At 39.8% G+C, this 26,355-nt stretch overlaps 1 protein-coding gene and 1 pseudogene across 1 annotated transcript in view; one reads left to right on the top strand and one right to left on the bottom strand.

Annotated features, from left to right (window-relative positions):
• ZNF169 (zinc finger protein 169) overlaps positions 1 to 17,060 on the bottom strand; it is a 44,575-nt gene extending 27,515 nt beyond the window's left edge. Inside the window, exons 1-2 of the mRNA XM_036856261.1 lie at positions 17,005 to 17,060; positions 4,227 to 4,314 (exon numbers count right to left, since the gene is read on the bottom strand). Coding sequence (XP_036712156.1) covers positions 4,227 to 4,259 — 33 coding nt within the window. The 5' untranslated portion in view covers positions 4,260 to 4,314; positions 17,005 to 17,060. The remainder of the gene's footprint in view (positions 1 to 4,226; positions 4,315 to 17,004) is intronic.
• Positions 17,029 to 20,527, top strand: LOC118896973 (annotated as a pseudogene).
• Positions 20,528 to 26,355: the final 5,828 nt, after the last annotated feature.

Genomic DNA, 26,355 nt, shown 5'->3' with positions numbered 1-26,355 from the left:
TTAGTCCACTGAAGGCAGAGCCTATGATGTTTCTGTCCTGAAGTTCTTTCTCATTAGGCAAAGGAGATCTTGCTTTTGGTTGCAATGTGCCTGATACCAAAGTAATTCAGATAAAGTCCAGAGTGGCTCATCAGCCAATTGGCAAGCTAGCACTGTGGCCACATGTAGCTGCCTCTATCCCAGTCTAAGAAAGCAAGCAGGTGATGACACTGGGGTGTTCATTCCAGTCACTTCCCAACTGCTAATCCTTGTAACCTCATCATCAAATCACAGACCATGAGCTTCCCCAACAAGGAACAGAAAGCCAAGTGAGAGAGGGAATATGGGGGCCCAATCAGCAATACTCTGTCTTCCTCTCAGTCCCTCTGGGGACACTGCATGGGTCTCCAAGTTGGGTGCCAGGGGTGGGGCTAGCACAGAGACCCTAGCCCCAGAAGTGGTGGAGGGCACTGCTAGAGGGCTGGCAAGGGAGAACTACCCAGGTTAGTCTCCCACAAGCTTTGATATGTTGTATTTCCATCATCACTCTGTTCTAATTTCTCTTACAATTTCTTCTTTGATGTAAGGATTAGTAAAGAGTGTGTTGTTTAATTTCCAATATTTTAAATTTATCTTATTGTTGACTTCTAATACAATTCTCTTAGAGTCATAGAATATACTTTGTATTCTTTAAATCTTTTTAAATTTATTAAGACTTCCTTTATAGACGCCCAATATAGTCTGTCTTGGTGAGCATACCAAATGTACTTGAAAAGAATGTGTATTCTACAGTTGTAGGGTGCAGTGTTCTATAATTATCAACCAGGATAACACAGTTGCTAGTTTTCTTCAGATCATCTATGTCTTTACTAATTTTTTACCTAGTTGTTCTATCAATTACTCGAAGGGGGGCCTTTTTCTCCCTTTAATTCTGACAATTATTTTGAAGCTTTGTTATTTTGAACAGTTATATACACACATAACTCTTATGTCCTCCTGATGAAGTGACTCCTTTATCATTCCGAAATGGTCTTCTTTCCCTTTGTCTTGAAGTTGATTTTATCTGATAGCTGATAGTGAGTGCTATGTTTTCCTTTCCTCATTGGGCATAGTTAATGTAGAGACTTTAAAGTCCTTGTCTGATAATTTCATCCACAGGGTGAATTATGGTATGTAAACTATGTATCAAAAAAAATTAAAATTTAAAAGATGAGTAAGATTCAGAATAGTTGAGGAAAAAGCAGAGGGCTAAGAATCAAGATGAGGTATGTAGGGAGGAAGGGAACACAGATGCCATGAGCAGAAGAGGGAGAAAGCCTATGATATGGGTAGGGTAAAACATCTGGCAGGAGGGAAAGGTAAGCTAGTGGTAGAATAGAGAGCAGAGGTGTTAGAGCATCCTGTGGATGGTTTTGAAAGCAGACAAAAGAACACAGATACTCTACTATAGAGTTGTAGCTCATATGATTTAAAACACTCATGTCTCTTCACTTGGCCATACTTTGTGGTAAGTCCAAAATTCATTTCATGAACAAAATTTCCTACAGAAATAGGTTCTCAAACATTGAGAACAGGTTAAATTTCCAATGACTGAGAAACAGTGGGATGGAATAGTGAAAATCTGTGAATGTTTTTAACCTGTAGAGTCATTGATTTCAATATGAATGTTTGTGGTTTCTTTGCTTTAAAGGTATGACAGTGGGGTAGTCATTAGTTTTAATACACTACAATTTTATCATTAAAATCAGTCAGATGCACACAGACCAAAAATATTAATTAAATTCAAATGATAGGAATAATTGAAATGTCCAGCAATAGATAAATGAATAAACAAAATGTTTCATAGCCATACAATGGAATACTATTCAACCTTAAAGCAGAATGAAATATTACTGATTTGGGCTACAATGCGGATGAATCTTGAAAATATTATGCTAAGTGAAAGAAAACAGACACAAAAAACCACATATTATATGAGTCCATTTATATGAAACATCCAGAACAACCAAATCTATAAAAATAGATTAGTGGTTGTCAAGAGCTGGGGGAGGGGAGAATGGGGAGTGACGCCTAATGTGTGCAGGGTTTCTTTGGGGTGGGGGTGGGTCTGAAAACATTATGGAATTAGATAGTGGTGAATGTTGCACAACTTTGTGAATATATTAAAATCTACTGAATTGTACTCTTTAAAAGGGCACATTTTATTGGAAATGAATTATATGTCAATGAAAACTTTTCAAAATATTTAATTCCAGTGATAGGTAAACCCCTAAAAAAGTTGGAAGTCTTATAAGAATGGAGGCTCTGCTATAGGTAACACTGTCTGTAAACCATCAAAGGCTCCTGCACACAGCAGACATTCAAAAAAATTTTTTGAGATTAAATAAAAGAGTGCTAATTTCCTACCAGTTAATAGCCTCTAGGTACAACCCCCTTCTATGTCACAACTCTAATGCATATTTCAATTTCTCCTCTTGGGTAAAAGCCCTTAGGAAAAAATGCCTAAATGTCATGATGTACATATAGGTCAGAATATTCTATATAATTCAGAACTGACATATAACAAAGTACCTGAAAATGGAATTTAAACAACCCTAAAATATATAATTTCTATGCCTCAAATAACAAACATAAAAACAAACAAACCCCTCTGTTCTTTTGTACTTTCAAAGTAAGTTAAGATTGGGTCCATTTATGAAACAGCTATGTTATAAGTGTCTTACATTTGCAGATATGGAAACTTCATCTTAAAAAACAAACCTACTCAGATGCTCGTGCCCTGGAATCAATTTTTCATGAATGAATAAAAGAAAAAAATGTACACTGAGAGATGTTGGTCATAGATAGGATAAGGTTCAGGGTGTGCTAAGGATCCCACAGGCAGTGGCAGAATAGGGACAGGAAAAGCAATGTTCCATTTTGGCCAAGAATGCTTCTCTATTAACATCAGAAATGGTAAAGTGAAACATACAAAAGAAAAGCTCCCCCACCCCACCACCACAGGAACATTCTGAATTGCATGCACTACATAAACATTTTCTCTCAAAGGTATAAAAGATTTGACAACTGAGGGACATACAGCCCTCAACGATATCTGATAACATCAAAACCAATCATTTTTAACTGATACAGTAACAGACAAATATCCACTATATGAGCTCAGTATTAAGATCAAGTTCAGATCTTACAAAAAAATTCTACACTTGTCATATTTTTAGGACAGGCAAAGCAAAACTTAATTAGCCCAACTGACACTATTTTTGGTAATTGATATAATCAGCATAAACATCCCACTTGGCATCTGTTTAGGTGGTCAGTAAATGTTAACTCCATTTGATTAAGTGAAGTTCACAATATGCCTAGTCTCAGGGATTAGAAAATCTTCCCTTCAGGACATACATTCATTCGATTACTATTTATGGCAAATTCCTTCTCAGAATCCTTCAAAACCGAACTTGTTCCAGGTTCAAGTCCACACTCCTCAGCCTGGCTTACAGGATTCTGGCTGAACTACTTCCATCCAGGCTCAGAGGGGGTGAAAGCAAAGCCTTCAGGGGCAAGGCAAGTAATGAATGAATCAGGCACCTCAGCCGTGGGGTTAAGAGGCACAAGGGGGTGTGACTACACCATGGAGATGCCGTTTGGCTCCAGCTACTTGTCATACACACCAAGAGTGTGGACTCAGGACTTAGGTGTAATCTTCCAATTTTTAAGTGTGGAAAACCCAAATATAAAGCATGGGGTCAGCCAAACTAAATCTACCCATGAATCACCAGCAGACAGCAGATCAGCATCCTCACCTCTAAACAGAGAAAAATGATGTGACGAAAGGCCACTGACTGCTCCAAGCTTCCCATATGATGAGGGACAGCCTGCAGGTCACCTGCTCTCTGAGACGTGCTAGGCTTCCAGCCACATTCCCACAGGAATGCATTCCCTCAGCTCTTCAACTTGCCAAATCTGCCAGGGGCAGCTCAGGCAGCTCCTTCCTTGAAAGCCTTCCTTCACTTTTTTAAGCCTTGGGAATCACTGGGCACATAGCATGATTGTGTTTTAACTGCGTTGATAACACTTTACTACTTGATGAATGCATAGGTCATGAATGGAGCAGAGGAGTCTGAGAAAAGGCTCCAGGTAAGATGAACCACAACTCCAAGATCAGGGCTAGGTACCAACAAGGCAGCTCCAAGACAAGAAAAGGCAATGGGTCCATCCTGCAAGAGCTAGGAAGAAATTTCAGGACTCACCTCATCCCTGGTTGTCAGGAGCCCTGGGGCCATATTCTTGGTCTGCTGAGTGCTCTTCCTAGAGAAGAGTCAAGTTGCAGAGGCAGAGCTGGGGAAAGAGAAGAGAAGTGAGGGGGTGCTTGGGAGAAGTACCCTTCTATCCAGCCTCCCAGTTCAGCAGAGGCAAGAAGGAGGTAAGGAAGGCAGGTTGCAGAGGGCATCAGAGTCATCCACTCTTAACCAGTGTCCTGTAAATAAGGCTCCCAGAGCTGGGCCAGCAGCAGGTTTAGTCCCAATCTCCAGTTGGGAAATGAAGTCCACAGCCCCAGCAGCTGGATGAGACTCTATTAAGTCACTGTGTGGACTCTATTAAGAGGAAAGGGCCTCATAGTGCCCACAGGTGAGCATTCACATTGAGAAATAAAGTGACCTATCATAGTGAAAATAGAAGCTCCCCATCCACATCAGCCCTGAGGCCAAAGGACAAGGCCTAGGAAATTCAAAACAGAAAGACCACTACAGCTCAGGACAGAATGTAGATTTGGGGGACGGGGGGACTTGAAGCACGGTAGAAACCATAAGCAGGAGAGGGAGAATTGCCTGTTTTTTTGTGACTCTGTTCTGGGGAACAAACAACAAAGTGAAAAGGCAATTTATGGAATGAGAGAAAATAGATGCAAACCATGTATCAGATAAAGGGTTAATATCCCGAGTATTGCACCTTCCTCTTCACTTATATACCCAAGATTTGAAATGTGACTTGAAATTTAAGAATGGGCAGTCATAAAATACCCTAGGTCTTCAACAAGTCAATTTCATGACAAAATTTTTAAGAGGAGAGATTGTCCTTAATGCAAATCCACTTAAGAGATAAACCATTCTTCAGATGTCATCTATTAGCCTTGACTGACTAGTCTGCACAAACGAACTGAAAAACATTTTGGGGACTATGAAGGCCAATTCAAATGAACTGGGTATTAGATGATGTTAGATAATTATTGTGAATATTGTTCGGTAGGATCATGATATTCTGGATATAGAGAAAAACAAGTCATTATTAAGAAATGATGCTGAAGTACTGAGGGTGAACTGACATAATTTGCAATTTTTTTTAAATATGAAGATTTCAACAAGTTAATAGCATAAAAAGAGGGAGGTCTTATGGAATAAAAGGAAGACTTAAGTGACACAGCAATCAAATACAATGTGTGGACCTTGTTTAGACATTTTGGAGGCAATCAAGGAAATATGAACACTGATAAGCTATTAGATGACATTAAAGAATCAATATTGATTTTGTTAGGATTAGGCTAAAAATGGGCTGTGCTAATACTCTCTGCAAATAATTGTGGCTACGCTTAAATTAAAAGTGCAAAATCTACAACTAACATCATATTTAATGCTGAGAAACTAGATGCTATCCACTAAGATCAAAAACAAGGCAAGAATGTCACCTTTCACCACTCCTATTCAACACCGTGCTGGAATTCCAAGCTAATGTAAGAAGATAAGAAAGGGAAATAAAAGGTATACTCATTGCGAAGGAAGAAATAAAACTGTCTTTGTCTGCAGATGACCTGATTGTCTATGCAGAAAATCCCAAAGAATCAACAAGAAATTTCTAGAACAAGTGATATATCAAAGCTGCAGGATACAAGGTTAATATACAAAAATCAACTGCTTTCCTATACCAGCCATGAACAGATGGATTTTGAAATCAGCAACACAACATTAGCACCCAGAAAAATGAAATACTTAGGTATAAATCTTTTAAAATTTTGTATAAGATCTGTATGAGGAAAACTACAAAACTCTGCTAAAAAAAAATCAAAGATCTAATAAAATGGATAGTCCATATTATGGATACGGAGACCTGATATTGTTAAGATGTCAGTTCTTCCCAACTTGATCTATACATTCAATCCATTAAAATCCCAGCAAGTTACTTTGAAGATATCAACAAACTGGTTCTAAAGTTTATACGGAAAGGCAAGGGCCCAGAAGAGCCAACACAATGCTGAAGAACAACAAAGTCAGAAGACTGACCTGACCAGATTTTGCAACTTACTATAAAGCTACAGAAATTAAGAAAGTGTGGTATTGGCAAAAAATAAATTTAAAAAATAGACAAATGGATCAATGGAACAGAATAGAGAGCATAGAAATAGACTCACATAAATAAAGTCAACTGAGCAAGGAAAATTTAATGGAGAAAGGACTATCTTTTCAATAAATGGGCAGTACTGGAACAAGTGAACATACACATACACAGACCTTACACCTTCCTCAAAAATTAACTCAAAATGGATAGCAGGGACTTCCCTGGTGGTGCAGTGGTTAAGAATCCTCCTGCCAATGCAGGAGACACAGGTTCGAGCCCTGGGCTAGGAAGATCCCACATGCCGCGGAGCAACTAAGCCCATGCGCCACAACTACTGAACCTGCACTCTAGAGCCCGTGAGCCACAACTACTGAGCCTGCGTGCCACAACTACTGAAGCCTGTGTGCCTAGAGCCTGTGCTCCAGAACAAGAGAAGCCACCACCATAAGAAGCCTGCAAACTGCAACGAAGACCCAACACAGCCATTAATTAATTACTTAATTGATTGATTTTTTAAAAATGGATAGCAGAGCTAAAGGTAAAATATGAAACTATAAAACTCCTAGAAAATAACATGGGAGAAAATTTAGGTGACCAGGGACTTGGCAGTGTCTCTTCAGATGTAACACCAAAAACACAACCAATGAAAGAAAAATATTGATAAGGTGGATTCTGTTAGGATTAAAAGACTTCTGTTCTGCAAAAGATACTGGCAAGAAAATAAAAAGTCAAGTCATAGACTGGAAAAAATACATGAAGGAAAAAAATGACAGAGTGGAAAAGAGAAACAATTATAATCACAGTTAAAAAAACTTGATACACTTCTCAGTAAATGAAAAAGCAAACTAACAGTAAAGAAGAAAAACAGAAGGTTTAAAAAATACTATCAGGCAGTATTGATCAAATTGACATTTATAGAATGCTAAACCCTGCAAGTGTAGAAGGGGCACAAAGAATATTAACAAGGAAAATGAAATTCCAAGGCATATAAAACAAGTCACCAATTTCAAAGGACTGAAACTTAAAAAGAGTATGTTCTTTGCCCAAGATGGAATTAAAGTAGGAATCAGTAAAGCAACACTGGTCTAAAGGAGATATGGATGAAAGAAAAAATTCCATGGGACATTTAGAAATACTTTTAACTGAATGATTCTAATAAACACAACATATCGAAATGTATGACAACTAACCAAATTTGTGATATAGATCTATTACAGGTGTATTGTGTCCCCTATGAAATTCATATGTGAATTCATAACCTCCAGTGCCTTAGAATGTGATTGTATTTTTAGATAGGTCTTCAAAGACATAATTAGGTTAAAATGGCATTATTAGGGTAGGCCCTAATCCAATATAACTGGTGTCCTTATAAGAGGAAATTTGAACACAGACAGGTCCAGAGGGAAGCCCATGTAAACAGGGAGAAGACAGCCAGCTACAAGCCAAAGAAGGGCCTCAGAAGAAACCAACACTGCCAACAGCTTGATCTTTAACTTCTAGCCTCCAGAATTGAGAGAAAATCAATCTCTGTCGTTTAAGCCACCCAGTCTGTGGTGCTTTATTATGGCAATTCTAGCAACAAATACAGCAGCTAAGGCAGTTCTTAAAGGGAAACTTATAGCTTTAAATGAATACACCAGAAAAGTTTTAATTTAAAAAAATAACTCCAGCTCCCACCTTAAGAAGCTAGGAAATGAAAAGGAAAAAAAAGAAGAAAATAATAAAGAGGAAAAAATATCAAAGTAATATAAATGAAACTCCAAAGAAAATTAAAAAGCCAAAGGTCGATTATTTGCAAATATTAAAATTGCTAAATCCCAGGCCTGAAACTATAAAACTCCTAGAAGGAAACATAGGGGAAAAGCTTCATGACATTGGAATAGGCAATAATTTCTTGGATATAACACGAAAAGCACAAGCAACAAAAGCAAAAATAGACAAATGAGACTACATTAAACTTAAAAACTTCTGTGCAGCAAGGGGAACAAACAACAAAGTGAAAAGGCAATTTATGGAATGAGAGAAAATAGATGCAAACCATGTATCAGATAAAGGGTTAATATCCCGAATATATAAAGAACTCCAACTCACTAACAAAAAACATATATCCAGACTAAAAAATGGACTAAGGACTTAAATAAACATTTCTCCAAAGAAGAGATACAATGGCCAACAGCATATGAAAAGACGCTAAGCATTACAAATTATCAGGGAAATACAAATCAATACCACAATCAGATAGCACCTCTACCCATTAAAATGGCCATTATTTAAAAAACTAAAAACAACATACACACACAGACAAAATAACAAGTTTTGGCGAGGATGTGGAGAAACTGAAACCCTAGTGCACTGTATAGGCACTGTGGAAAACACTATGAAGGTTCTTTGACTTGAATGGAATTGAATAAGAAATCAGTAACAATAAATTATTTTTAAAAATCCCAAATAGCTGGAAATTAATTAGAGATTGGGCAGAGAAAAACTGGATTATCAAACATAGACAACTGTCTTGATGATTTCCATTATAAAGGAGAACACAGAGATGAGGTAATAACTGAAGGAAGAAATGATGAGCCTTCTCTGCTCAAAACCCTGCAGTGGGTCCCAATGACCACAAAAAAGGTCCACACCTATTATCTTGGCACCCACGGTCTACCCCAATAATAGCCTAACCCCCTTTTCCACTTGAGTTTCCATCATTCCTCCTACAAACCTTTCCAGGCAGAAAGGACAACCCCTCATATCCTCACAGTTGGGTGCCAATCAGTGACCCATGAGGAGCAGACAAGGTGCCCGTCCCTCAAAGCACCATCTCAAAACCAGTGGTACAAACAGGATGTACCATGCAAGCCCTGGAGTCCTCATGTATAAGGTGCTCTGGGACTAAAGGGAGCAATAGGAGTAATTCTGCCAGAGAACACTGAGAAGTCTTTGTAATGTAATGTAATGTAACATCTGAGCTACTTAGATAACAAGAGTGAATTTGTGAAGCATAAAGGCATGAAGGAAGAGATTGGCTCAAGATGGCAGAGTAGAAGGACATGCTCTCACTCCCTCTTGTAAGAGCACCGGAATCACAACTAACTGCTGAACAATCATTGACAGGAAGACACTGGGACTCACCAAAAAAGATACCCCACATCCAAAGACAAGGAGAAGCCACAATGAGATGGTAGGAGAGGAGCAATCACAATAAAATCAAATCCCATAACTGCTGGGTGGGTGACTCACAAACTGGAGAACACTTATGCTGCAGAAGTCCACGCACTGGAGTGAAGGTTCTGAGCCCCACGTCAGGTTTCCCAAGCTGGAGGTCCAGCAACGGGAGGAGGAATTCCTAGAGAATCAGACTTTGAAGGCTAGCGGGATTTGACTGCAGGACTTCAACAGGACTGGGGAAACAGAAACTCCACTCTTGGAGGGCACACACAAAGGAGTGTGCGCATTGGGACCCAGGGCAAGGAGCAGTGACCCCATAGGAGACTGAACCAGACCTACCTGCTAGTGTTGGAGGGTCTCCTGCAGAGGCGGGCAGTGGCTGTGTCTCACCATGAGGACACGGACACTGGCAGCAGAAGTTCTCGGAAGTACTCCTTGGCATGTGCCCTCCCAGAGTCCGCCATTAGCCCCACCAAAGAGCCCAGGTAGGCTCCAGTGTTGGGTCGCCTCAGGCCAAACAACCAACAGGGAGGAAACCCAGCCCCACCCATCAGCAGACAAGTGGATTAAAGTTTTACTGAGCTCTGCCCACCAGAGCAACAACCAGCTCTACCCACCATGGAGTCCCTCCCATCAGGAAACTTTCACAAGCCTCTTAGATAGCCTCATCCACCAGAGGGCAGAGAGCAGAAGCAAGAACTACAATCCTGCAGCCTGTGGGAAAAAAACCACATTCACAGAAAGACAGACAAGATGAAAAGGCAGAGGGCTATGCATCAGATGAAGGAACAAGATAAAACCCCAGAAAAACAACTAAATGAAGTGGAGATAGGCAACCTTCCAGAAAAAGAATTCAGAATAATGAGAGTGAAGAGTTAATTGATATTTATAGGACATTCCACCCAAAAACTGCAGATTACACTTTCTTCTCAAGTTCACACAGATCATTCTCCAGGACAGATCACATCTTGGGTCACAAATCAAGCCTCAGTAAATTTAAGAAAACTGAAATCATATCAAGCATCTTTTCTGACCACAAAACTATGAGATCAGAAATTACAGGGAAAAAACGTAAAAAACACAAACACATGGAGGCTAAACAATACGTTACTAAATAACCAAGAGATCACTGAAGAAATCAAAGAGGAAATCACAAAATACCTAGAGACAAATGACAATGAAAACACGATGATCCAAAACCTATGGGATGCAGCAAAAGCAGTTCTAAGAGGGAAGTCTATAGCTACACAAGCCTACCTCAAGAAACAAGAAAAATCTTAAATAAACAACCTAACCTTACATGTAAAGGAACTAGAGAAAGAAGAATAAACAGAACCCAAAGTTAGTAGAAGGAAAGAAATCATAAACATCAGAGCAGAAATAAATGAAAAAGAAACAAAGAAAACAATAGCAAAGATCAATAAAACTAAAAGTTGGTTCTTTGAGAAGATAAACAAAATTGATAAACCATTAGCCAGACTCATCAAGAAAAAGAGGGAGAGGACTCAAATCAATTAAATTAGAAATGAAAAAGGAGAAGTTACAACAGACACCACAGAAATACAAAGCATCCGAAGAGACGACTACAAGCAACTCTATGCCAATAAAATGGACAACCTGGAAGAAATCGACAAATTCTTAGAAAGGTATAACCTTCCAAGACTGAACCAGGAAGAAAGAGAAAATATGAACAGACCAATCACAAGTCATGAAATTGAAACTGTGATTAAAAATCTTCCAACAAACAAAAGCCAAGGACCAGATGGCTTCACAGGTGAATTCTATCAAACATTTAGAGAAGAGCTAACACCCATCCTTCTCAAACTCTTCCAAAAAAATTGCAGAGGAAGGAACATTCCCAAACTCATCCTATGAGGCCACCATCACCCTGATACCAAAATGAGACAAAGACACTACAAAAAAAGAAAATTACAGACCAATATCACTGACGAATATAGATGCAAAAATCCTCAACAAAATACTAGCAAGCAGAATCCAACAACACATTAAAAGGATCATACACCATGATCAAGTGGGATTTATCCCAGGGATGCAAGGATACTTCAATATATGCAAATCAATCAATGTGATACAGCATATTAACAAATTGAAGAAGAAAAACCATATGATCATCTCAATAGATTCAGAAAAAGCTTTTGACAAAATTCAACACCCATTTATGATAAAAACTCTCCAGAAAGTGGGCATAGAGGGAACCTACCTCAACATAATAAAGGCCATATACAACAAACCCACAGCAAACATCATTCTCAATGGTGAAAAACTGAAAGCATTTCCTCTAAGATCAGGAACAAGACAAGGATGCCCACTCTCACCCCTATTATTCAACATAGTTTAGGAAGTCCTAGCCACGGCAATCAGAGAAGAAAAAGAAATAAAAGGAATACAAATTGGAAAAGAAGAAGTAAAACTGTCACTGTTTGCAGATGACATGATACTCTACATAGAGAATCCTAAAGATGCCACCAGAAAACTACTAGAGCTCATCAATGAATTTGGTAAAGTTTCAGGATACAAAATTAATGCACAGACATCTCTTGCATTCCTATACACTAATGATGAAAAATCTGAAGGAGAAATTAAGGAAACACTCCCATTTGCCATTGCAACAAAAAGAATAAAATACCTAGGAATAAACCTACCTAGGGAGACAAAAGACCTGTATGCAGAAAACTATAAGACACTGTTGAAAGAAATTAAAGATGATACCAACAGATGGAGAGATATACCATGATCTTGGATTGGAAGAATCAATACTGTGCAAATAACTATACTACCAAAAGCAATCTACAGATTCAATGCAATCCCTATCAAATTACCAATGGCATTTTTTACGGAACTAGAACAAATCATCTTAAAATTTGTATGGAGACACAAAAGACCCCGAATAGCCAAAGCAGTCTTGAAGGAAGAAAATGGAGCTGGAGGAATCAGACTCCCTGACTTCAGACTATACTACAAAGCTACAGTCATCAAGACAATATGGTACTGGCACAAAAACAGAAATATAGATCAATGGAACAGGATAGAAAGCGCAGAGATAAACTCACGCACCTATTGTCAACTAATCTATGAAAAAAGAGGCAAGGATATACAATGGAGAAAAGATAGTCTCTTCAATAAGTGGTGCTGGGGAAACTGGACAGCTACATGTAAAAGAATGAAATTAGAACACTCCCTAACACCATACAGAAAAATAAACTCAAAATGGATTAAAGACCTAAATGTAAGACTGGACACTATAAAACTCTTAGAGGAAAACATAGGAAGAACACTCTTTGACATAAATCACAGCAAGATATTTTTTGATCCACCTCCTAGAGTAATGGAAATAAAAACAAAAATAAACAAATGGGACCTAATGAAACTTAAAAGCTTTTGCAAAGCAAAAGAAACTACAAACAAGACAAAAAGACAACCCTCAGAATGGGAGAAAATATTTGCAAATGAATCAACGGACAAAGGATTAATCTCCAAAACATATAAACAGCTCATGCAGCTCGATATTTAAAAAAACAAATAACCCAATCCAAAAATGGGCAGAAGACCTAAATAGACATTTCTCCAAGGAAGACATACAGATGGCCAAGAAGCACATGAAAAGCTGCTCAACATCACTTCTTATTAGAGAAATGCAAATCAAAACTCCAGTGAGGTATCACCTCACACCAGTCAGAATGGGCATCATCAGAAAATCTACAAACAACAAATGCTGGAGAGGGTGTGGAGAAAAGGGAACCCTCCTGCACTGTTGATGGGAATGTAAATTGATACAGCCACTACGGAGAACAGTATGGAGGTTCCTTAAAAAACTAAAAATAGAATTACCATATGACCCAGCAATCCCACTACTTGGCATATACCCAGAGAAAACCATAATTCAAAAAGACACATGCACCCCAATGTTCATTGCAGCACTATTTACGATAGCCAGGTCATGGAAGCAACCTAAATGCCCATCGACAGACGAATGGATAAAGAAGTTGTGGTACATATATACAATGGAATATTACTCAGCCATAAAAAGGAACGAAATTGAGTCATTTGTAGAGACGTGGATGGATCTAGAGACTGTCATACAGAGTGAAGTAAGTCAGAAAGAGAAAAACAAATATCGTATATTAACACATATATGTGGAACCTAGAAAAGTGGTACAGATGAACGAGTTTGCAGGGCAGAAATTGAGACACAGATGTAGAGAACAAACGTATGGACACCAAGGGGGGAAAGTGGCGGGGGTGGTGGTGGTGGTGGTGGTATGAATTGGGAGACTGGGATTGACATATATACACTAATATGTTTAAAATGGATAACTACTAAGAACCTGCTGTATAAAAAAATAAATAAAATTCAAAAAATTAAAAAAAGGCATGAAGGAATACAACTGCATGGAATAGAATATATTCCCATGTGACTGTAAGACAGAGTCCAATCAGAGTGAAGAGTAAAGGATAATTCTGAAAAGGTGTGTTGGGCGGGGGCAATTCAGAATTGATGATAATCATCACCACAATTCACTTTTCCCTGAGCACTCACTGTGCGCCAGGCATCCTAACCACTTCAGAAGCACAGGCACATTTCCACCTCACAACAACCCTGACATTGCTATCAACCCCATTTTACAGATAAGAAAAAGGGAGGCACACAGAACAGAGGCAATATCCAAGGTCACAGAGTCAACAGGTGGTGGAGCCTAAGAGTCCAACTTCAGAGCCCAAAGGGAGGTTCCTTTTTTAACAGACAAACTAGAACATGGGGAAAGACAAATTATGCTGAGCTAACACAAAGGTGAGGGGAGAGGAGAAAGGGAAGAAGAATTGACAGGATTTAACAGCTCATCAGATTAGTGGGAAAATCTGTAAAACACAAGGAGGCAAGAAGAACGCTGAGGTCAAGGAGTAAGTGCCCAGAGGTGGACTCCTGCTATTAACAAAGATCAGCAAAGCAAGAGTGGGTATAAAGAAAGGGGAAGGGGGGAATCAGAAGACAGAATTCCAAATATTTCCCTGTTCATGCCTCTTAACTGGGTTAAGAGAGTAGGATGTAAACTGTAGCAAGGCATTTTGAGACAAACGGGGTAACTGAACACGGGCTGAATATTAGATGACATTAAGGAATTATGGTTCATTTTGTTGGGTGCGCCATTTGGTATAAAGGTTGTTTTCTTTAAAGTCCTTATTCAAAAACGATGCACACTGACGTATTCACAGGTAAAATACCTGGGATTTGTTGTAAAATACTACAACAGAGAAAACTAAAAGAAAGAGAAGAGCAGAATGTTAACAACTGCTGAAGCTGAGTGAGGGGTACAAAGATGCTCTTTCAGTATTCTCACTACTTTTGGCTGCATTTGTAAAATTTTCATAATAAATTTTAAATGTAATAACTCCATCTCCTTCTATACCCCCAAAAAAGGAAAGGAGAAAAATCTTTATGGGGGTGGGGGTAGGGGTGGGTGGTATGCGGACTTCAAACACTGGTCTGATTCCAGCCTTCTGCTGGTGTCATTAATGTCACCATTAGTATTAGGGGCTGAGACCAATGATCAGGAGAAAATGAACATATATTTTATCTTTATCAGCATTAGATGTATGAGACAAACGTGAAAAATAGAGCAGCTCCTTTTAAATTTTCATTAAAATTTTGAAAGTTAAAGAAGATCAGCTAGCTCCAAAGTAAAAGTTACTTAATCCTCTACTACACCATTTCGCTCTCTAGAAAATAAGAATTCAACTACCTAATGTGCAAGGTGACTGAGAAAATAAAATATGGCAGTGAATAGAAAGCACACTGCCAACACAGGACTACCGCTAACTAAACAGTACTTTTCACCATAGTTGTTTTGGCAGCACTCTAAGGCCCTGAGAATACAACCGTGTGAATGTATATGGAGAGAAACAATGCAGGACAATGCAGGAGCAACTCCCGAGAAGATGGAAAGCCCTGAATGAGGGCACAGGAATGTGCCCCTTCAAGAACAAGCCTGGCTTCCTGGGAAACCACCTGCAGCTGTGCCCCAAAGGGATTATGACTTTGGCATAAGATATCAAGGACACACCCTCCATTATGACTAAAGACAAGAACACAACAAGGAAGTGGTACCCATCTCAGGCAGGGCTGCCAGGCCCCTAGGAGTTCTCTCCTCCCTAACGGGCAGTCCCCTCTGGATGTGAGGGAGCAGAGTGCTCCAGGGCAAACCTGGTACAGCAGAAGTGGTTCTGGCCTCAGGATTCTCTCCCAGCACAGACAGCGGGCTGGAAACCCCCATGCGTGCAGCTGGGGAGCACTTCACTAAAGTAAGGTATCAGAACCAGGTATGGAAGGGAAGGACAATACGAGGGACAGAATTGAGGTATGGGTTTTAGAATAAGCCTTCTCTCAAGTCATGCTGATATCCAGCATGACATTAATCTTCTATGTGCCTATGGGGGTTATTGAACGTTATTGAAATGAACGTCATATTAGCATGTACCAGACACCCGTTTTACCCTTTCCACACTCCCAACAGCCCCAGGAGGTTCAGTACCTTGCTCAAAGTGACTACGAGAAAGAGGCAGACCTGGATTTGAACTCTCCCTATGGAGGGCGGGGCTCCCACAGCAGGCCTGGGATAGGCCCCGAGGGAAAGGCAATGCCCAAAGAGACGCACACTTGAGGTTGCAGATTTGCGGGAGGAAGGATAGGGCTCTCATTCATAAGTGGTGAATCTGCGCGATGAATCCAGGAGAACTCACGGCTACTTCTGTGTATATTTACAATGTTTTCATAATGCAAAATTTAAAATAAAACTTAAGTCTGGACGTCTTACCACCCACTCCTCTCTTCCCTGCCCCGTGGGCTGCACTCCACTTGCTCCACCCCACGCTCCTGGAAGAGCCCCAGCGCCGGAGGAGCCACACAACTTCTGGAGTCGCAGATCTGGGCACAAGGACGCCCCACGCAAACCCGGGGATGTCTGACTCCCACCAGGCCCTTCCAACTCCCCCAGGAGCCTGCGGGCCCCGATGCCGCTGACCCAAGTCGTCCTCCCCACCCCAATCAAGGCAAGTCTGAGTGTTTGCCCCAGGCCAGTCCTTCCCCCAAAATCCGGGACATCGGGGCCAAGCGGCGCCTCCATCACCATGGTTGGCACCACCCAGCCGCGCTCCCCAGTTAAGACCCAGAAAGGATGCCCAAGCCGCGCTCCCCAATTAAGACACAGGAAATATGCCCGAGCTGCGCGCCCCAGCAGTGGAGACGTCTGCTCCGGGCGAGGGGTACTTATGTCCCCCAAATCACCTGCACCAGTCCAGACCCCTCCGGGACAGGACGCTGGCTCCCCAGCACCGCCGGACAGCGCGAGACCCGAGACCCCAGCCCACAACCCCTACCAGGCGGACTGCGTCCGACCCCGTCCGGAAAACAATCAAACCTCAAGGAACCCGCGGACAGGGCAGACCAACCCCGCCTGCCCTCGCCAAGTTTTCCCAACCCTCTTTCCCCAGGAGTCAGCGGCCATAGGCTGGCTTGCTCACCACGAGCGTTAAAAGATGGTCACAATGTCCAGAAATACCACAGCGCGAAGCGGAAGTGCGATACCCACAATACCTCTGGGCGGGACTACAATACCCAAAATGCCGCGGGGCGCGACGCAGCTCTATCCAGAAGGCTCCGAAGCTCAAGGCCGTGCTCGCCAGATCACTGGTGGGCGCGGGACTACATTCCCCACAATGCGCCGGGGCGCGGGCACATTTCCCCACTGCACCCGGTTGTTCAGCTCCAGTACGCCTCCCCTCTGCTCCGTTGGAACCCGCGCTGAAGATCCGTAATTACAGCCACTTGGGCTCTGGGAGAAATTGTGGAAAATTAGATAAGTCTAGTAAAGTGACTTTCAGGTACATTAGAAGGGTGGTTCAGATGAGCACTAAAATCTTTCTTTTTTAACTTGTGGGGTCCTCTTAGTTTTTAGTCACCTGGATGTGTACTTGTCCTCCATACTGCAGATTCACCCTAGTGTTTTTATATTTAAATAACAGCGCGTAATGAATGAACTTCTAAAATATGCCAAAGGTCCTGGCATTTTTTCTTTTTTAAAGAGGAAATATTCTGAAGTTTATTAAAAATAATAACAATAATTAGAAAAAATGAGGAAAAACTAAGCATGAAGACATTTAAAGCTACAATAACTAAAATTAAAATTATTTTACTAATACAAAAATCGCTGATTAGATGTAACAGACTAGGAAGCTTAGAAACATTTCGAAGTATTAATAAACAGGGCTTCCCTGGTGGTGCAGTGGTTAAGAATCTGTCTGCCAATGCAGGGGACACAAGTTCGAACCCTGGTCTGGGAAGATCCCACATGCCACAGAGCAACTAAGCCTGTGTGCCACAACTACTGAACCTGTGCTCTAGGGCCCATGTGCCACAACTACTGAGCCCACGTGCCACAGCTACTGAAGCCCGTGTGCCCAGAGCCCGTGCTCTGCAACAAGAGAAGCCACCACAATGAGAAGCCCGTGCACAGCAAAGAAGAGTATCTCCCGCTTGCCACAACTAGAGAAAGCCTGCGTGCAGCAACGAAGACCCAATGCAGCCAAAATAAATAAAATAAATTTATATAAAAAAGTATTAATAAACAGACATACTCTTTTTCTAGGAATTTGACGAAAGTGTTTTCAAATTACTTCCTATTTACTCAAAATGAAGTAATGAGAACCAGATTTAACCTCTTGCCTAAATCAACTTTAAAAAAAACAAAATATATGAAATGACAGGTTTGAAGACATTGGACATAAGACAATGAAGAGCAATGAACCCTGAGAAATAGGTAAGAAACCAGATGAGACTTTGAACATCACTGGATGGAGAGAAATTTCAGATCACAGGACAGAGAAGGGAAATCCAAGTAGAGGGTCCTCTTCCTCAAGTGTCAGTTGAGTGCCAACCAATGTGCACATGTGCAACCCCCAGGAAAGAAACTGAAAAAGATTAGAGAGAAATACCGTGAGCTCACATAGGGCCAGGAATAGTTCCTGTTCCTGCCAGACAGAGTGGAAACCTTCATAATTCACATGGTGTGGAGTAAAGAATTCTCACAAGAATTTTGCCTCAATGACAGGGGCAAAATTAGGCCTAAATGCCTGATTGAGAGAATCTTTATGCTAAATTTAGGGGAGAAGTATGTCAAATATGTTTCAGAAATCTTAAAAGTCACTTTCATTTTTACATGAATCGTGTATGCAGAAATATATATATTCTTACATAAAAAACTTTTGAAACTAGATTCAAGGTTTCCCATAAAATGAGCAGTAAATTTAATAAAATTCACTTAAAGTAACATTTGCATATATTTCAACACCACAAAGTAATTCTAATATATATCTGGATGACTATATTGATGATATTTATCAGAAAATGGTGATAAATAATAAAACCCAGTTTGCTCTATTATTAGCATTTTAATATAAAACTATAATAATCAGTGTGACAGTAATGCAAGTCAGCTGAATGGAGCTAAAGGGAAAGTCAATAAAATGGAAGGGAGAGAGGGAGGAAAATTGAGAAAGATGGAAAGCTTCAGTTTGGAAAGTTTGAGAAAAAATAGTTATTTGGGGAAATTAAGCTAGCTCACAAAACAAATATAAAAAGAGAAATCAGAGATCTAACATGAAATATAAATGATTTTGAAAACCATCTTGTGGTATGGAAAGCCTCTGCATGCATTACACTGAAGCAGAGACCATCAAGAAAAGAATGCCTCAAGACAACAGTGTCAGGACAAGTATGCTCATGCTCATTGGTGGACATCTCTCTCATCTGTCTGGGCTGAAATCCAGCTGAAGTGACTGAGTCTGCTATTGAGAGAGAAAAGGGACATTTCTGTAAACATTATTGGTGGCTTAAGCTTTGAAACCACAGAAGAAAGCTTGAGGAACTACTATGAGCCATGGGGAAAACTTACAGACTGCTGTAATGAGAGATCCTGCAAGCAAAACTCAAGAGTATTTGGTTTTGTAACTTTTTCATCCATAGCTAAGGTTGATGCTGCCATGGCTGCAAAATCTCATTCAATTGATGGAAGAGTGATTGAGCCAAAATATGCCATAGCCAGAGAGGAATCTGGAAAACCTGGCACTCATGTAACTGAAGAAGCTGTTTGTTGGTGGAACTAAAGAAGATACCAAAGAACATCAGCTTAGAGATTACTGCAAGGACTATGGAAAAGTTGATGTCATTTGAGATAATTACTGATAGGCAGTGTGGAAAGAAAGGAGGCATTGGCAGTCTGGAAAGAAAAGAAGCATTGGGTTTATTACTTTTTTTTTTTTTGGCTGCACTGTGAGGCACATGGGATCCCTGATCAGGGATTGAACCCACATCCCCCGCTTTGAAAGGGCAGAGTCTTAACCACTTAACCACAAGGGAAGTTCTGGGTTTACTACTTTTGATAACCATGATCATGTGGATTAAACTGTACTGCAGCAATACCATACCATCAGTGATCAGAAGTAAGAAAGGCTTTATCTAGACAAGAAACACAGGAAGTCCAAAGTTCTAGGAGTGGCAGAGGAGACTTTGAGGGATTCGTGCAGAGGCAGTGAATTTGGGGACCAGGATCATGAGGCAAGTTTAGAGTAGGATCTAATGGATATGGAAGAGGACATGGATTTGGGGATAGCTATAATGGGTACGGAGGAAGATCTGGAGGTGGCAATTTTAGAAGTAGCACAGGTTATGAAGGAGGAAGATGAAGATATAATAGTGGAGGATCTGGATCTGGCAGCCGGAGGTGGGTAGTGGGGAGGCTACAGAGGTGATTATGACAACTATGCAGGAAAAAATTATGGAAGTGGAAATTAGAATGTTTTTACAAATTATAATTAGCAACCTTATATCTATGGTCCAATGAAGAGTGCAAATTTTGGTGGCAGTAGGAACATAAGAGAAACTTACGGTGGAGCAAACTATGGTCCAAGAGGCAGTGGCACAGTAAGGGATATGAGGCAGGAACCAACACTGAACTTCTTCCCATTTGCCATGGGCTTTACTGTGTAACTTGGAGAGGACAAGAGCCCAGAAGTAACAACAGGTTCAGGTTATCAAAATAAGAATGTTTAGAACACTTATTATCTCACACATGCATAAATATAGAATGATATGGTAGAAGACACTACAGCAGATATGGGGAGCTATTTGTGGATGGACTGGATTATTTAATAGCATTACCTTACTATGAAGGAAGGACTGTAAAAAAATGCCTTTGAGATAGTGTCTTTTTGTTTTTTCGTAAACATCTTTATTGGAGTATAATAGCTTTACAATGTTGGGTTAGTTCCTGCTGTATAAAAAAGTGAATAAGCTGTATGTATACATATATCCCCATATCCCCTCCCTCTTGCGCCTCCCTCCCACCCTCCCTATCCCATCCCTCTAGGTGGTAACAAAGCACTAAGCTGGTCTCCCTGTGCTATGCAGCTGCTTCCCACTAGCTACCTGTTTTATATTTGGTAGTGTATATATGTCAGTGCTACTCTCTCACTTCGTCCCAACGTACCCTTCCCACCCTGTGTCCTCAAGTCCATTCTCTATGTCTGTGTTATTATTCTGGTTCTGGCCGTAAATTCATCAGAACCATTTTTTTTTTCTGGATTCCATATATATGTGTTAGCATACAATATTTGTTTTTCTCTTTCTGGCTTACTTCACTCTGTATGACAGACTCTAGGTCCATCCACCTCTCACAAATAACTCAATTTCATTTCTTTTTTATAGCTAAGTAATATTCCATTGTGTATACGTGCCACATCTTCTTTATGCATTCATCTGTCGATGGACAGTTAGGTTGCTTCCATGTCCTGGCTATTGTAGATAGTGCTGCAATGAACATTGTGGTACATGTCTCTTTTTGAATTACAGTTTTCTCAGGGTATGTGCCCAGTAGTGGGATTGCTGGGTCATAGGGTAGTTCTATTTTTAGTTTTTTAAGGAACCTCCATACTGTTCTCCATAGTGGCTGTATCAATTTACATTCCCACCAACAGTGCAGGACAGTTCCCTTTTCTCCACACCCTCTCCAGCATTTATTGTTTGTAGATTTTTTGATGATGGCCATTCTGACCCATGTGAGGTGATACCTCATTGTGGTTTTGATTTGCATTTCTCTAATGACTAGTGATGTTGAGCATCCTTTCATGTGTTTGTTGGCCATCTGTATGTCTTCTTTGGAGAAATGTCTATTTAGGTCTTCTGCCCATATTTGCATTGGGTTGTTTGTTTTTTTTTATGTTGAGCTGCATGAGCTGCTTGTATATTTTGAAGATTAACCCTTTGTCAGTTGCTTCATTTGCAAATAATTTCTCCCATTCTGCGGGTTGTCTTTTTGTCTTATTTATGGTTTCCTTTGCTGTGCATAAGCTTTTAAGTTTCATTAGGTCCCATTTGTTTATTTTTGTTTTTATTTCCATTTCTCTAGGAGGTGGGTCAGAAAGGATCTTGCTGTGATTTATGTAAAAGAGTGTTCTGCCTATGTTTTCCTCCTAGAGTTTTATAGTGTCTGGCCTTACATTTAGATATTTAATCCCCTTTGAGTTTATTTTTGTGTATGATGTTAGAGGGAATGTTCTAATTTCATTCTTTTACATGTAGCTGTCCCATTTTCCCAGCACCACTTATTGAAGAGGCTGTCTTTTCTCCATTGTATATTCTTGCCTCCTTTATCAAAGATAAGGTGACCATATGTGCGTGGGTTTATCTCTGGGCTTTCTATCCTGTCCCATTGATCTATATTTCTGTTTTTGTGCCAGTACCATACTGTCTTGATTACTGTAGCTTTGTAGTATAGTTTGAAGTCAGGAAGCCTGATTCTTCCAGCTCCATTTTTCTTTCTCCAGATTGCTTTGGCTATTCGGGGACTTTTGTGTTTCCATACAAATTGTAAAAAATTTTGTTCTAGTTCTGTGAAAAATGCCATTGGTAGTTGATAGGGATTGCATTGAATCTGTAGACTGCTTTGGGTAGTATAGTCATTTTCCAATATTGATTCTTCCAATCCAAGAACATGGTATATCTCTCCATCTGTTTGTATCGTCTGATTTCTTTCATCAGAGTCTTACAGTTTTCCGCATACAGGTCTTTTGTCTCCTTAGCTAGATTTATTCCTAGGTATTTTATTCTTTTTGTTGCAGTGGTAAATGGGAGTGTTTCCTTAATTTCTCTTTCAGATTTTTCATCGATAGTGTATAGGAAGGCAAGAGATTTCAGTGCATTAATTTTGTATCCTGCTACATTACCAGATTCATTGATTAGCTCTGGTAGCTTTCTGATAGCATCTTTAGGATACTCTATGTATAATATCATGTCATCTGCGAACAGTGACAGTTTTACTTTTTTCTGATTTGTATTCCTTTTATTTCTTTTTCTCCTCTGATTGCTGTGGCTAAAACTTGCAAAACTATGTTGAATAATGGTGGTGAGAGTGGGCAACCTTGTCTTGTTCCTGATCTTAGAGGAAATGGTTTCAGTTTTTCACCATTGACAATGATGTTGGCTGTGAGTTTGTCATATATGGCCTTTATTAATTTGAGGTAGGTTCCCTCTATGCCCACTTTCTGGAGAGTTTTTATCATAAATGGGTGTTGAGTTTTGTCAAAAGCTTTTTCTGCATGTGTTGAAATTATCATATGTTTTTTCTTCTTCAATTTGTTAATATGGTGGATCACATTGACTGATTTGCATATATTGAATAATCCTTGCATTCCTGGGATAAACCCCACTTGATCATGGTGTATGATCTTTTTAATGTGTTGTTAGATTTTGTTCACCAGTATTTTGTTGAGGATTTTTGCATCTATGGTCATCAGTGCTATTGTCCTGTGGTTTTCCTTTTTTGTGACATCTTTGTCTGGCTTTGATATCAGGGTGATGGTGGCTTTGTAGAATGAGTTTGGTAGTGTTCCTCCCTCTGCTATATTTTGGAAGAGTTTGAGAAGGATAGTTAGCTCTTCTCTAAACGTTTGATAGAATTCACCTGTGAAGCCATCTGGTCCTGGGCTTTTGTTTTTTGGAAGGTTTTTAATCACAGTCTCAATTTCAGTGCTTGTGATTGGTCTGTTCAAATTTTCTATTTCTGCCTGGTTCGGTCTTGGAAGGTTGTGCTTTTCTAAGAATTTGTCCATTTCTTCCAGGTTGCCCATTTTATTGGCATAGTGTTGCCCGTAGTAATCTCTCATGATCCTTTGTATTTCTGCAGTGTCAGTTGTTACTTCTCCTTTTCCATTTCTAATTCTGTAGATTTGAGTCTTCTCCCTTTTTTTTCTTGATGAGTCTGGCTAATGGTTTATCAATTTTGTTTATCTTCTCAAAGAACCAGATTTTAGTTTTATTGATCTTTGCTATTGTTTCCTTCATTTCTTTTTCATTTGTTTCTGATCTGATCTTATGATTTCTTTCCTTCTGCTAACTTTGGGGTTTTTTTCTTCTTCTTGCTCTAATTGGTTTAGGTAGAAGGTTAGGTTGTTTATTTGAGATATTTCTGGTTCTTGAGGTAGGACTGTATTGCTATAAACTTCCCTCTTAGAACTGCTTTTGCTGAATCCCATAGGTTTTGGGTTGTCGTGTTTTCATTGTCATTTATTTCTAGGTATTTTTTGACTTCCTCTTTGATTTCTTCACTGACCTCTTGGTTATTTAGTAACATATTGTTCAGCCTCTATGTGGTTGTATTTTTTTACAGTTTTCTTTCCTGTAATTGGTATCTAGTCTCATAGCATTGTGGTTAGAAATTTTCAATTTTCTTAAATTTACCAAGGCTTGACTTGTGACCCAAGATACAGTGTATCGTGGACAATGTTCCATGAGCACTTGAGAGGAAAGTGTATTCTGTTGTTTTGGGATGGAATGTCCTATAAATATCAGTTAAGTCCATCTGGTCTAATGTATCATTTAAAGCTTGTGTTTCCTTATTTATTTTCATTTTGGATGATCTGTCCATTGGTGAAAGTGGGGTGTTAAAGTCCCCTACTATGATTGTGTTACTGTCGATTTCCCCTTTTATGGCTCTTAGCATTTGCCTTATGTATTGAGGTGCTCCTATGTTGGGTGCATATTTACAATTGTTATATCTTCTTCTTGGATTGATCCCATGATCATTAGGTAGTGTCCTTCTTTTTCTCTTGTTATAGTCCTTATTTTAAAGGCTACTTTTTCTGTTATGAGTATTGCTACTCCAGCTTTCTTTGGATTTCCATTTGCATGAATATCTTTTTCCATCCCCTCACTTTCAGTCTGTATGTGTCCCTAGGTCTGAAGTGGGTCTCTTGTAGACAGCATATATACAGGTCTTGTTTTTGTATCCATTCAGCCAGTCTGTGTCTTTTGATTGGAGCATTTAATCCATTTACATTTAAGGTAATTATCGATATGTATGTTCTATTACCATTTTCTTAATTGTTTTGGCTTTGTTTTTGTATGTCTTTTCCTTCTCTTGTGTTTCTTGCTTAGAGAAGTTCCTTTAGCATTTGTTGTAAAACTGGTTTGGTGGTGTTGAATTCTCTTAACTTTTGCTTGTCTGTAAATATTTTAACTTCTCTATTGAATCTGAATGAGATCCTTGCTGGGTAGAGTAATCATGGTTGTAGGTTTTTCCCTTTCATCACTTTAAATATGGCCTGCCACTCCCTTCTGGCTTGCAGTTTCTGCTGATAGGTCAGCTGTTAACCTTATGGGGATTCCCTTGTATGTTGTTTGTTGCTTTTCCCTTGCTGCTTTTAATATTTTTTCTTTGTGTTTAATTTTTGATAGTTTGATTAATATGTGTCTTGGCATGTTTCTCCTTGGATTTATCCTGTATGGGACTCTCTGTGCTTCCTGGACTTGATTGACTATGTCCTTTCCCATATTAGGAAAGTTTTCAACTATAATCTCTTCAAATATTTCCTCAGTCCCTTTCTTTTTCTCTTCTTCTGGGACCTCTATAATTCAAATGCTGGTGCATTTAATGTTGTCCCAGACGTCTCTGAGGCTGTCCTCAATTCTTTTCATTCTTTTTTCTTTATTCTGCTCTGTGGCAGTTATTTTCACTATTTTACCTTCCAGGTCATTTATCCGTTCTTCTGCCTCAGTTATTCTGCTATTGATTCCTTCTAGAGAATTTTTAATTTCATTTATTCTGTTGTTCATCATTGTTTGTTTGCTCTTTAGTTCTTCTACATCCTTGTTAAACATTTCTTGTATTTTCTCCATTCTACTTCCGAGATTTTGATCATGTTTACTATCATTACTCTGAATCCTTTTTTAGGTAGACTGCTTATTTCCTCTTCATTTGTTTGGTCTGGTGGGTTTTTACCTTTCTCCTTCATCTGCTGCATATTTCTCTGTCTTCTCATTTTGTTTAACTTGCTGTGTTTGGTTCCCCTTTTCACAGGCTGTAAGTTTGTAGTTCCCTTTTTTTTTTTTTTTTTTGGCGTCTACCCCAGTGAGTGAGGTTTGTTCAGTGGCTTGTGTAGGCTTCCTGGTGGAGGGGGCTGGTGCCTGTGCTCTGGTGGGTTGGGCTGAATGTTGTCCTTCTGGTGGTTAGGGCTGCATCCGGTGGTGTGTTTTGGGGTGTCTGTGAACTTAGTATGACTTCCAGCAGCCTCTCTGCTAATAGGTGAAGTTGTGTTCCTGTCTTGCTAGTTGTTTGGCATGGGGTATCCAGCACTGGAGCTTGCTGGCTGTTGGGTGGAGCTGGGTCTTAGTGTTGAGATAGAGATCTCTGTAAAAGCTCTCACTGATTGATATTACTTGGGGCTAGGAGATCTCTGGTGGTCCAGTGTCCTGGACTCGGCTCTCCCACCTCAGAGGCTCAGGCCTGACACCTGGCCAGAGGACAAAGACCCTGCCAGCCA

This window comes from Balaenoptera musculus, chromosome 6, assembly GCF_009873245.2.
Source record: "Balaenoptera musculus isolate JJ_BM4_2016_0621 chromosome 6, mBalMus1.pri.v3, whole genome shotgun sequence".
NCBI classification, from domain to species: domain Eukaryota; kingdom Metazoa; phylum Chordata; class Mammalia; order Artiodactyla; family Balaenopteridae; genus Balaenoptera; species Balaenoptera musculus.
The sequence above is the reverse complement of the archived record's forward strand: the minus strand, read 5'-3'. Positions and strand labels throughout refer to the sequence as shown.